At 48.4% G+C, this 13,572-nt stretch overlaps 1 protein-coding gene across 1 annotated transcript in view; it reads right to left on the bottom strand.

The window, feature by feature from the left end:
- OBSCN (obscurin, cytoskeletal calmodulin and titin-interacting RhoGEF) overlaps positions 1-13,572 on the bottom strand; it is a 114,482-nt gene that overhangs the window by 75,622 nt on the left and 25,288 nt on the right. Inside the window, 6 exon segments of the mRNA XM_059416429.1 lie at positions 986-1,255; positions 1,387-1,653; positions 1,776-2,060; positions 2,693-2,968; positions 4,162-4,437; positions 10,465-10,740. Of these exon segments, the coding sequence (XP_059272412.1) occupies positions 986-1,255; positions 1,387-1,653; positions 1,776-2,060; positions 2,693-2,968; positions 4,162-4,437; positions 10,465-10,740 (1,650 nt within the window).

Raw genomic sequence — 13,572 nt, 5'->3', positions numbered from 1 at the left:
CAGCTGTGCACCTGCACACATACAATTACATGTGGGGAAGCCAAGCCCAGCTGTGCACCTGCACAGGCACAGTTACATGGGAGGAAACCAGAATCAGCTGCGCACTTGCATACGTAGTTATGTGGAAGGAAGCCAGGCACAGCTGTGCACCTGCACACATACAATTACATGTGGGGAAGCCAAGCCCAGCTGTGCACCTGCACAGGCACAGTTACATGGGAGGAAACCAGAATCAGCTGCGCACTTGCATACGTAGTTATGTGGAAGGAAGCCAGGCTCAGCTGTGCACCTGCATGGGCACAGTTTCATGGGAAGAAGCTGAGGCTCTGGGAGGCTGCTCCTTCCCCAACACTTGTCTCCTCTCCTGCTCCCTGGCCAACAACCAGGCCAGACACAGTGCCCAGAACTCCTAAGTGTGACCCATGACCACCAGCAGCAGGTCACAGGGAGCTGGTGCAACAGACTGAGCCCCTGGACCTGCAGCACCAGCCACTCTGCTCTAGGGAGACCCTGGACACTCCATGTTAAGGAATGAAAAGCATGATGCAAGTGGGCCTCCCAGTCCCAGGCTCTGCCGTGATCTCCCCAGAAGGTCTATGTGTGCACATTACTCTCGCTCAGAACCTGCAACAGCTCCCCAGGAGAGGTCCTGGCTCCAGCCAGTGAAGTTCATCCCCACCTCCTGCCTCTGCTTGCACTGGCTGCCAACTCCATTTCCATCCATGGGGCTCAGCTGAGGATGCCTCCTTCAGGAAGCCTCCTTGGACAGCCTCAACCTCTGCCCACTCCCCAACCAGACGCGCCTTTTGGCAGTTTACTGTGTCCCCTTCCAAGTAGGTACCCGGCCCCTGGGCACCGCCCATCCCCCCTCTCCACCTTTGTGAAATATCCAGGTCACCCAGACCAGCTGGACCCAGGCTGGCAGCGGAAGGCTGCAAGGGAATGAGCCCATGGAGAGGCCCTCCCTGAGGCCCCATCCACTCACCTCGCACCCGGAGAGCAGCTGAGGACTGGATACCCTCAGCCTCTGCAGTGATCTGACCAGCGTCCTCCAGGGTCAGGCCAGAGATGGTCAGGCTGTGGCTGGAGCTACTTTGGGAGATGAGAAACTTCTGGCTGGGCTTCAGCAAGGCGCCGTCCCGGAACCACGTGACTGCCGAGTCGCCCGGGGACACCACGCACTGGAAGGTGGCCTCTCCACCTTCCTCGGCCACCACCGCCCTCAACTCTGATGTGAACTTGACCGTGCGGGGGGCTGCGGACAGGGGTTTTCCTTGAGAGGCCTCACCCTGCAGTTGTGGATAAGGGTATCTCCACCAGGCAGCCGCCCAGGCATGCCCTGCCCGACTTCCCGCCCACCCACATATGTGGCCCTCCACTGAGTACCATTGACGGTGAGCTGCGCGCTGGTGCGGTCGTTACGAGTCTCACACGTGTACTCCCCCGCATCCTCCAGCCGCAGGCCTGACACCGTGAGGCAGCGCCGGGGCCCTGTGGCTTCAATCTGGAAGCGCTTCCCAGCCCGGAGCTGTGTGCTCCCGCAGCGCCACACGACCTCGGCCTGGGGCGGGCTCAGCTCGCACACCAGCGTCACCGTGCCCCCCAGCTCCCCGCTCACAGACTCCAGGGGCTGGCAGAACTTGGTGGCCACCTCTGCAGGACAGGAAGGGGCATCAGCTGCGGGACTTTGGCTGGCACTCACTGGGGACAGCCCACTCCAGCCCCGCCCCCTGCACACATGGGGTTCCCAGAACACTGCCCCCAGCCCTGCTGACCTTCCACCTGCACAGGGAAGTCCTGCCCTGCCATGCCCACACGGCAGCTGTAGACTGCACTGTCCAGGGTCTGGGCCCCGTGGATGGTCAGGGTGTGGGTGTCCCCCAGGCTGACTGTTTCGTGCCGCTTGCTTCGGCGAATCTCCACACCATCCTTGAGCCACGTCACTGCGGCCACAGAGGGTGTGGCCAGCTTGGCTGTCAGGACAATGTCCTCATGCTCCCTGACCACCAGAGGCTCCCTGTGGCCAGGTCTCTCCAGGGCGGGGGACTCGGGCTCCAGCTCTGGAGGGAGGTCAGTGAGCATAAGAGCAGGGCTCTTGTGTTCCTGGCTTGGGCCCCATCGCCCCCAGCAGCAGTCCTGGGTCCATATTACAGAAGGGCATCGGGAAGCAGGCCCAGGAGGGGAGGCAGGAAAGGACAGTCTGGCCAGGCCCAGGTCAGGATGGGCATCCAAGCAAGGGCAAGCCCACACGGCTGACCACATCACAGCCGGACACTTAGGATCCCAAGACAAGAGCCCCTCCAGTGAGGCTCCACAGCTGCCCAGCTCCACATGTGTGCTCATGTTTCCCTAGAACGTGACAGCCCTAGACAGAGAATGGTGCCTGCCACAGGCCACAGGCCTTAGGGGTCTACAGGACACCAAGAAAGGCTCATGGCTGGTTATCTGCTGGTTACAGTGGGATTCTGGCAGAAGGGGAGATGCTTGGGGAAGTGGATGCCCAGAACAGCCAAAAAGAGGGACTGCAGTTCTCCAGTCCGAGCACCTGGGCAGTAGACAGAATCCTGGGCTGGGCCCATCACAGAGAACCCAACACAGGTGCAACACACAACTGTCCCCCTATCCGGTCCAAGAGGGGCTCCTTTCCTGACTTGTCAGGACGTTATTACCTTTACGGAACCCTGGCACACACCTGTGACGTCCAGGCGGAAGGACACCTTCTGGCCTCCCGCCTCGCAGCTGTACTCCCCGGCATCCGCCTTCCCTGCCTGCTGCACCACCAGCCGCCTGCTGCAGCCCTTGGCCTCCATGTGCACGTTGGAGCTCGCACTCAGCTTCTTCCCGTCCTTGTACCACGTCACCTCTGTCTGGGCCTGGGCCACCTCACAGCACAGGGTGGCACTGGACCCCGCCTTGGCCTGCACTTCACTGCATGCTGGCTGCTCCTTGGCAAACACCACAGAGGGTTCTGGGGACAGAGAGAGATGCACATGATGGAAGATACCATGTGCCTTAGGAAGGCAGCACTAGGGGAAGAAGGACTACACCGGGAGGGAGGAGAACTGGAAACGTTTCCAGGCTCTGCATCAGCTGTATGGTCTGGAAAAGCCCCATAGCCTTCTTGACACTAAGTAAAAAAATCGAATTACCCCATCCATCAGCACTGTGGATAGGAGAACATACATCCTATCACTGTTCCACGTGGACTATCCCAGCTGGGGACCATATATTCTACCACTGTTTCATGTGGGATGTCCCACTTGGGGAACATATTCTATCACTGCCCCACGTGGGCTGTTCCAGGTGGGACCACACATTCTATCTCTGCTCAACATGGACTGTCCCACTTGGGGACCACATATTCTATCTCTGTCCATATGGACTATGCCAGGTGGAGACCACACATTCTATCACTGCTCCACGTGGCTGTCCCAGGTGGGGACCACACATTCTATCACTACTCCACATGGGTTGTCCCAAATGGGGACCATACATGCTCTCACTGCTCCTCGAGGACTGTCCTAGGTATAACAACACATCCTGTCACTGCTCTACTTGGCTGTCCCAGGTGGGATCATGCATTCTATCACTGCTCCATGTGGGCTGTCCCAGTTGGGGACCACACATTCTCTCACTGGTTCACATGGCTGTCCCAGGTGGAGACTACACATTCTATCGCTGCTTTACATGGGCTGTCCCAGGTAGGGACCGTACATTACCCACTGCCTCACGTGGGCTCTCCCAGCTGGGGACCATATATTCTATCACTGCTCCAAGCGGGCTGTCCCAGATGGGGACCACACAATCTCTCACTGCTCCACGTGGCTATCCCAGGTGAGGACATTATATTCAATCTCTGCACCACGTGGACTGTCCCAGGTAGGAACCACACATTCTATCACTGCTCCACTTGGGCTGTCCCGGGAGTAAACCACACATTCTCTCACTGCTCCATGTGGACCGTCCCAGGTGGGACCGTACATTCTCCCACTGTTCCACGTGGCTGTCCCAGGTGGGGACAGTACATCCTATCACTGCTCCACGTGACTGTCCCAGGTGGGGTCCACACATTCTATCACTGCCCCATGTGGACTGCCCCAGGTAGGGACCATACATTCTATCACCCTTGATCAAGGCTAGAGTTTTAACCCAAACGCTGACCTGTGACATCCAGGCGGAAGGACACCTTCTGGCCCCCGGCCTCGCAGCTGTACTCCCCGGCATCCGCCTTCCCCGCCTGCTGCACCACCAGCCGCCTGCTGCAGCCCTTGGCCTCCACGTGCACGTTGGAGCTCGCACTCAGCTTCTTCCCGTCCTTGTACCATGTCACCTCCGTCTGGGCCTGGGCCACCTCACAGCTCAGGGTGGCGCTGGACCCCGCCTTGCAGAGCACCTCACTGCGTGCTGGCTGCTCCCTGGCAAACACAGCTGGAGGCTCTGGGGACAGGGAGAGACACACAGGGTCAAACACATCATCTAATTCAACATGCAGCACTAGAGAAAGGACTAAACATGTGGTAGGGCAGTCATCTCCATGCTCTGCACCAGTTTTGTGACCAAAAGAAGATTTACCACCTTCCTAGAAAAGATGAACACAATTTATCTATACATTTTACCACTGCTCCACCTGGGCTGTTCCAGGTGGGGAGACCTAAAGGTCTCCCTGTGCACACACTCCCCTAGGAGAGTTGCTGTGGGGTCACAATGCAGGCACACCTCAACCTTCTCAGATGATTCAGCCTTGCACATGAATATGTAGAGAGCATCTTGTCCACAGTGCAGGACAGTCCCTGTTGTGTGTTGTCAACTGTTGGCCACCTTGGGGGAGTGGAGTTGTACCTCCACAGTCACCTGCTGTGTCTTGTCAACTGTTGGCCACCTTGGGGGAGTAGAGCTATACCTCCCAGGGCCATCCCCTGCCTGGTCCTAAGGATTCACAGAGTGAATGATCTTTTCCAATGTTTTTGGTCATTAATGTTTGCTCTTTGGCTCAAGACTTTTGCCCAGTTTTCAACAGTATTACTTGTCTTTTCCATGCTTGTTTTTAGGAGATATATTATATATATGATATGTATATATTATATATATAGTTAAATTTATCACTTTATTCTGCATTTATGGAGGTAATCACTTCATTTCTTTAAATCAGTCTCTAATGTCATGCATTATATTAATTTGATAATCTTTCCTATGTTTAAATAGTCTTGCATTCCTGGACTATGGCCTTCAATATGGTGTATTATCTTTTAAATATATTGCTGACTTATTTTCATAATGTTTTCTTTAAGATTTTTACTTCAAAAATCCATAACAGACTGACCTGTGATTTGAATTTTTTATACTTTCCTTGTCAGATTTTGGTTATCAGCATTACATTGTCTCTCTAAAGTAAATCAGAAACATCTCTCTTTTCTATTCTCCAGGAAATTCTCCAGGAATAGGGGCACCTGGGTGGCTCAGTCAGTTAGCATCTGACTCTTGTTTTGGCTCAAGTCATGATCTCAGGGTTCTGGGATTGAGCCCCATATCAGGCTCCCCACTACATAGGTAGTCTGTTTATCTTTCTATCCTTCTGTCCACCCCCTCCATGCACCTCTCTCTCTCTCATAATTAAATACATCTTTTTTAAAAGGGGGGAAAAGAAAAATGTCCATGATTATGCAATAATTTCCTTTAAGAACATTTCACATAATTTACCAGTTAGAAAGTACATGTGGTACAAGATTATTCATTATATCTCTGTTTGTTTAAAAAGCTCTAGGGCAATTTACACATTTAATGCAATTCTTATCAAAATAACATCCATATTTTTCAAAGAAATAGAACAAATAATCTTAAAATTTATATGGAACCAGAAAAGACCTCAAATAGCCAAAGGAATATTGAAAAAGAAAGCCAAAGTTGGTGGCATCACAATTCCAGACTTCAAGCTCTATTACAAAGCTGTCATCATCAAGACAGTATGGTACTGGCAAAAAAATGGACACATAGATCAATGGAACAAAATAGAGAGTCCAGAAATAGACCCTCAACTCTATGGTCAACTAGTCTTCAACAAAGCAGGAAAGAATGTCCAATGGAAAAAAGACAGTCTCTTCAACAAATCGTGCTGGGAAAATTGGACAGCCACATGCAGAAAAATGAAATTGGGCCACTTCCTTACACCACACATGAAAATAGACTCAAAATGGATGAAGGACCTCAATGTGAGAAAGGAATCCATCAAAAGACTCAATCTCAAAAAAAAGACTGAGGGTTGCTGGGAGGAGTGGGGATGGGAGAGGGTGGTGGGGATATGGACATTGGGGAGGGTATGTGCTATGATGAGTGCTGTGAAATGTGTAAACCTGGCGAGTCACAGACCTGTACCCCGGGGATAAAAACACATTGTATGTTTATCAAAAATTTAAAAAAATAAAAAATTAAAAAAATAAAAGGCTCTAGGGCAGGATTTCTGGTTGGCTCAGTAAGTTAAACATCTGCCTTTGGCTCAGGTCATGATCCCAGGGTGCTGGGATCAAGTCCGGCACCAGGCTCCTTGCTCACTAGGGAGCCTGCTTCTCCCTCTTCCTGCCACTCCCCTTTGTGCTTGTATGCTCTCTCTCTCTCTCTCTCTCTCTCTGTCTGGCAAATAAACAAAATCTCTAAATAAATAAATAAAAGGCTTTAGGATTATTTGAGGTCCTGAAATCTTCTTGTGTCAACCATTCTCTTTCATCATGCAGAAAGATAAACTCTAATGGATGAAAACCTCAATGTGAGAAAGGAATCCATCAAAATCCTAGAGGACAGCATAGGCAGTAACCTCTTTGACATCAGCCACAGCAACTTCTTTCAAGATATGTATTCAAAGTTAAAGGAAACAAAAGCAAAAATGAACTTTTGTGACTTCATCAAGATCAAAAACTTCTGCACAGCAAAGGAAACTGTTAACAAAACAAAGAGACAACCCACGGAATGGGAGAAGATACTTGCAAATGACACTACAGACAAAGGGCTGATATCCAGAGGTCTATAAAGACCTCTTCAAACTCAACACTCAAAAAACAGATAATCACATAAAAAAAATGAGCAGAAGACATGAACAGACACTTTCCCAATGAAGACAAACAAATGGGTAGCAGACACTTGAAAAAATGTTTATCATCATTAGCCATCAGGGAAATTCAAATCAAAACCACACTGAGATTCCAACTTACACCAGTTAGAATGGCCAAAGTTAACAAGGCAGGAAACAACAAATGTTGGAAAGGATGTGGAGAAAGGGGAACCCACCTGCACTGTCAGTGGGAATGCAAGTTGGTACAGCCACTTTGGAAAACAATGTGGAGATTCTCAAAAAATTAAAAATAGTTACCCTGTGACCCAGCAATTGCACTATTGGATATTTACCCCAAAGATACAGTTGTAGTGAAAAGAAGGGTCACCTGTACCTCAATGTTCATTAAAGCAATTCATTCACAGTGGCCAAACTGTGGAAAGAACCAAGATGCCCTTCAATGGAAGAATGGATAAAGAAGATATGGTCCATATATACTATGGAGTATTATGCCTCCCTCAGAAAGGATGAATACCCAACTTTTGTTTCACCATGGATGGGATTGGAGGAGATTATGCTGAGTGAAATAAGTCAAGCAGAGAGAGTCATATGGTTTTATCATATGGTTTCACTTACTTGTAGAACATAGGAATAGCATGGAGGACATTAGGAGAAGGAAAGGAAAAGTGAAGGGGGGACGGAATCAGAGAGGGAGATGAACTGTGAGAGACTGTGGACTCTGAGAAACAAACTGAGGGTTTTGGAGGGGAGGGGCGTGTGGGGATGGCTGAGCCTGGTGGTGGGTATTGTGGAGAGCACATATTGCATGGAGCACTGGGCGTGGTGCATGAACAATGAATCTTGGAAGACTGCACCAAAAACTAATACTATACAGTGACTAACATAAATAAATAAATATATATATATATATATATATATATATATATATATATATAAAATAAATAAATACAAGTTTCTAGGACTATTTGAAGTGTTGAAATCTTCTTGTGTCACTTTTTACACAATTTTCCAAGTATTTGGTTGATTTGCCAAATATTTTCACGTTTATTACCATAAAATAATTTGTCATATTCTCTTGAAAATAACATTTTTAAAAAATACACAGTCAGTGTTTTGGTATCTGCACACACCCACATATGACAGAAAGAATAGCAAATGGTTCGACCATTTTCTTACACCATACACAAAGATAAACTCAAAATGGATAAAAGGCCTCAACGTGAGACAGGAATCCATCAGAATCCTAGAGGAGAACATAGGCAGTAACCTCTTCGATATCAGCTACAGCAACTTCTTTCAAGATACGTCTCCAAAAACAAAGGAAACAAAAGTGAAAATAAACTTTTGGGACTTCATCAAAAACAAAAGCTTATGCCCAGCAAAGGAAATAGTCAAAAAAAAAAAAAAACCAAAGAGGCAACCCACAGAATGGGAGAAGATATTTGCAAATGATAGTACAGACAAAAGGTTGATATCCAGGATCTATAATGAACTCCTCAAACTCAACACACACAAAACAGGCAATCATATCAAAAAATGGGCAGAAGATATGAACAGACACTTCTCCAATGAAGACATACAAATGGCTATCAGACACATGAAAAAATGTTCATCACCACTAGCCATCAGGGAGATTAAAATTAAAACCACATTGAGATATCACCTTACACCAGTTAGAATGGCCAAAATTAACAAGACAGGAAACAACATGTGTTGGAGGGGATGTGGAGAAAGGGGAACCCTCTTCCACTGTTGGTGGGAATGCAAGTTGGTACAGCCACTTTGGAGAACAGTGTGGAGATTCCTCAAGAAATTAAAAAGAGAACTTCCCTATGACCCTGCAATTACACTCCTGGATATTTAACCCAAAGATACAGATGTCGTGAAAAGAAGGGCCATCTGTACCCCAATGTTTATAGCAGCAATGGCCACGGTCGCCAAACTATGGAAAGAACCAAGATGCCCTTCAACGGATGAATGGATAAGGGAAATGTGGTCCATATACACTATGGAGTATTGTGCCTCCATCAGAAAGGATGAATACCCAACTTTTGTAGCAACATGGACGGGACTGGAAGAGATTATGCTGAGCGCAATAAGTCAAGCAGAGAGAGTCAATTATCATATGGTTTCACTTATTTGTGGAGCATAACAAATATCATGGAGGACAAGGGGTGTTAGAGAGGAGAAGGGAGTTGGGGTAAATTGGAGGGGAGGTGAATCATGAGAGACTATGGACTCTGAAAAACAATCTGAGGGGTTTGAAGTGGCGGGGGGTGTGGGAGGTTGGGGTACCAGGTGGTGAGTATTATAGAGGGCACGGATTGCATGGAGCACTGGGTGTGGCAAAAAAATAATGAATACTGTTATGCTGAAAATAAATAAATTAATTTTTTAAAAAAGGAATAGCAAATGGTCGGGTGGTGGCCCCTAGAAGCCAGTGTGGGGCTGCAGACCATCTTGATTGGCCATTAAGACTCAGCACAACAAGAAAATAGATCTCAGCCTTCACTATGAACCAGCCAGAATGGGACAGACACACAAGTCTCCAGACAATGGTGTGAAATACTGCCTTATCATACAGAGGCTGCTACAGAGGACCTCATCTTTAACAAAGCAAGTGGGTGCAGAATAATCCATTCATTCCTCTCCATTTTTAAACCTGCGACAGACTCCAGGGGGAATTCTGAACCAAAATTCTTAGAGGGGAGAAGCAAGATTTGCTTCAGAAAGAGAATCCTGACCTCACATGCGCCTACCAGGTATCTCCCAGCCCTCTGCTCTTGCCATACTTTGTGCACAGATTGCAACAGACCAGAGCTCTGGATTCTGCTACACACAAGGGCACAGGGAACCTTCATTCCCATGTGCAAGGAGGAAAATGTGTTCTAGTACACCGAAAACCCATAGTCCATAGTTCTGTCTTGACATAAATCCAAGTAGGATCAGCTGGCAGAAACTCTCCCATCTCCTGATTTAGTGAAATGCAAGCATCTCTCCCTCGTGTGGCCCAGCGTGTAGCTAGGTGAGGGCGTCTTGGAGTGGCCAGGATCTTCAGCAGTGGCAAATTCACATATAATGGGTGGGTGAGAAATGCCTAGTCTCAGACTCCAAGTGCAAGGTACAGCAGAGTCCCAGGCACCAAAGAACACCCTGGAGGTTCTCAGCAAACAACTTACGATTGCCATTACTATGTGGGAACACCACTTGGATTTCTGGGAGCATACTCTCCCTTCTGCCCGCACCCCTCCAGCACAGTACCACCTTAGCCCAGCCATGAGTAAGGGAATTGAGAGTATGGGCTGTGACATGAGATCCGGTGGGAAGAGCACCAGGGTTGGCTGGGGCAGTTAGCCAATCCCATCACCTCTACACAAGGCTATGATAGTCCCAGAAGAACTGACCTGCAACATCCAGGTGGAAGGACAGCTTCTGGCCCCCAGCCTCACAGATGTACTCCCCAGCATCTGCTTTCCCCGCCTGTTGCACCACCAGCTGCCTCTTGCAACCCTTAGCCTCCATGCATATTTTGGAGCTCGCATTCAGTTTCTTTCCGTCCTTGTACCATGTCACCTCCGTCTTGTCCCGGGCCACCTCACAGCTCAGTGTGGCACTGGTCCCCGCCTTGGTCTGCACCTCACTGCGTGCTGGCTGCTCCTTGGCAAACGCCACAGAGGGCTCTGGGGACAGACAGATATATATGTTAAGAGACACAGAGCTGGGGAGCGCCTGGGTGGCTCAGTGGTTTAAGCCGCTGCCTTCGGCTCAGGTCATGATCTCAGGGTCCTGGGATCGAGTCCCGCATCGGGCTCTCTGCTCAGCAGGGAGCCTGCTTCCCTCTCTCTCTCTGCCTGCCTCTCCATCTACTTGTGATTTCTCTCTGTCAAATAAATAAATAAAATCTTAAAAAAAAAAAGAGAGACACAGAGCTGGTACCACTTAGGTCACAGGGAGGAAAGCTTCAGAGTTCAGTTAATTTCCTACTTGGAGCAAATGCCATCATGTGTCCAGCAGGCTGTTGGAGAGTGTCTGCAAACATATGCCTCCTGACCTGGGGCCGGAGTGTACATTTAGATGTATCCATCCCAGGTGACAGCCAGCCCTTGTGGGGAGGTGGGCCTATTCACTCCTATACCCCCAGCACACGGTATGCCCACCACACACCACATCCTATCGGTGTAGCTTATGGTGTAAGATACACTGGCTTTAAAAGATATTTCCAAAGTGATTTCAGAAATGGTTGTACCAATTTACACTTCTATCAGCAGTGTGTGAGAGTTCCAACTCCTCACATCCTTGCCAACACCTGAGATTGCCTCTTTTCTAAAACTGCATGATTCCCAGTAAACTCAAGTGCATACACACAGAATCTCAGAGAGTCCATGCTGTGAAAGCAACCGGCCATGCACACAATCACTGGCACAACCCAAGTGAACACTGGCTCACAGCATGCAGGCACCAGGCACCATGGTAGTGGCTAGAAACATGACAGTCTGTACCCAATCTACTGAGGGAGACAGACAAGCACATTAGTCATGACGGCAGTGATGCCATGCTTGGGTGTAGTTAAACAATGCCACACATATGAGAGAAGGGATGGATGGGTCCCTTAGGCTCTGGGGCCAGGGCAGACCTCTCCGAGGAATGATGAATGACACAAGACAGACAGCTTTGATTCAAGCATAGGGCAGACATTCTAATAGAGGGGAGTCCAGGGCCAGGCTCTTCTGTAGGGATGCTGTGGAGTCATTGGGGATGGTCTAAGGGAGCCACTCAAGGATGTGGGGTCCCACTGGCCCTTGTTTGTCCCCTAGGGACACTGCTGTGTCTGGGCAGGACATGATAATGACAATGCAGGCACGGCACAGCTCCCCAAAAAACAGAGAGACCACCAGTACGTGCACAGACCACCAGTACGTGCAGTTAGAGGAGGATCCAGGTCTCCTGGGAAGAGGGACCATGTAGAATTGAGATGCCACTCAGCCATGTTCCCCTCAAGGGTCTCATGAGTTCTGAAGCTGCTGGACACAGGAGACTATGAAGCCCCACAGAAAACCTCTGAGCTCCAGAGCAGACAGCACACTCTGGCACCTTGCATTCCAGGGAAGATTAGCACTGAGCATCTGCTGGGAAAGGGGCCTCACCCACACCTAAGCATCTGCAGGAATTTAGGGAAGACCATGCCCAGAATTGGGGCCCACCAGAGACGGAAGGCCCTGATCAAAACTGCAAGGGGGCCCCGAGCCAGCATGGTCATGGAATGAGCTGAAGTTTGGCTGCCTTCTCTCCACTATCATAGGAAGGAACAACCCTCTTTCTGGAATAAGATAGCATGATCTATACCCAACAAGTTTTCTCAAGCAATGTCTGACAGTCAGTGGAAATGTTGCTTGTGTGTCAAGGAAAGGAGTAAATAGAAAACCAAAAAAAGGACAATATCAGGTGATGGGTTATTATGCTTTTTCAGACTGGGATATATCCATTATTAATACTGTTTTAAAATGAAACTTTAAAAATAGATCAAACAGGGGCGCCTGGGTGGCTCAGTGGGTTGAAGCCTCTGCCTTCAGCTCAGGTCATGATCCCAGGGTCCTGGGATCAAGCCCCGCATTGGGCTCTCTGCTCAGCAGGGAGCCTGCTTCCCCCTCTCTCTCTGCCTGCCTCTCTGTCTACTTGTAATCTCTCTCTGTCAAATAAATAAATAAAATCTTTCTTAAAAATACATCAAACATAAGAAATTTACTACAGAGTCTGGAATCTATAAGAAATCAATGAGATGGAAATTATAGCACTTGAAAATAGTCAACACAGTATATAAGTGAGTCAGACATACTCTAAGTAGAACAGAATATTAGGGAATTTTAAGGCAGGTGAAAGAAAACACAGAATAAAGGAGAGAGAGAAAAATAATTAAGAGGCAGAAAGAAAGATGCATATGAGACATGTGGGGAAATGCAAAATGGTTAAATAAAATGTAACAGAACTTGGGACAGAGGAGAGAGATGGGACAGAACAGATATAGGCCAAGGGTAGCCTATGGTTGAGGAGAACATAAACCCACACACCCAAGATGACCTGTGGCTCCAACCAGGACGAATAAAAAGGAAACCACACCTAGATTCATCAAAGTAAAACCGCTGAAAACTAAAACCAAACATAGTATCTTAAAAGCAACAGGAGAAAGGAAGGAAGGAAGGAAGGAAGGAAGGAAGGAAGGAAGGAAGGAAGGAAGGGAGGAAGGGAGGAAGGGAGGGAGGGGGGAGGGGAAGAAAAGAAAAAGGAAAAGAAAAAGAAGTCTTTGAAGCAACATAACAGAACTGACAGTTGATGTTTTAGAAGAAAATATGGGACTCAGAAGACAATGGAATGATATCTTCAAAATGTTAAAACAACATAGGGGTTGGGGTGATGAAGTCTCATGCAATCAAAAACCTGTGTATAATTTGACTCCCCCAGAATGTAACTACTGATAGCTTACTGTTGACTAGAAGCCTTGCTGATGATACAAACTT

The sequence above is a fragment of the Mustela nigripes genome, chromosome 12, assembly GCF_022355385.1.
Source record: "Mustela nigripes isolate SB6536 chromosome 12, MUSNIG.SB6536, whole genome shotgun sequence".
In the NCBI taxonomy this organism is placed as follows: Eukaryota; Metazoa; Chordata; class Mammalia; order Carnivora; family Mustelidae; genus Mustela; species Mustela nigripes.
Note: the sequence above shows the minus strand (reverse complement) of the source record. Positions and strands in the feature narration are given on the sequence as shown.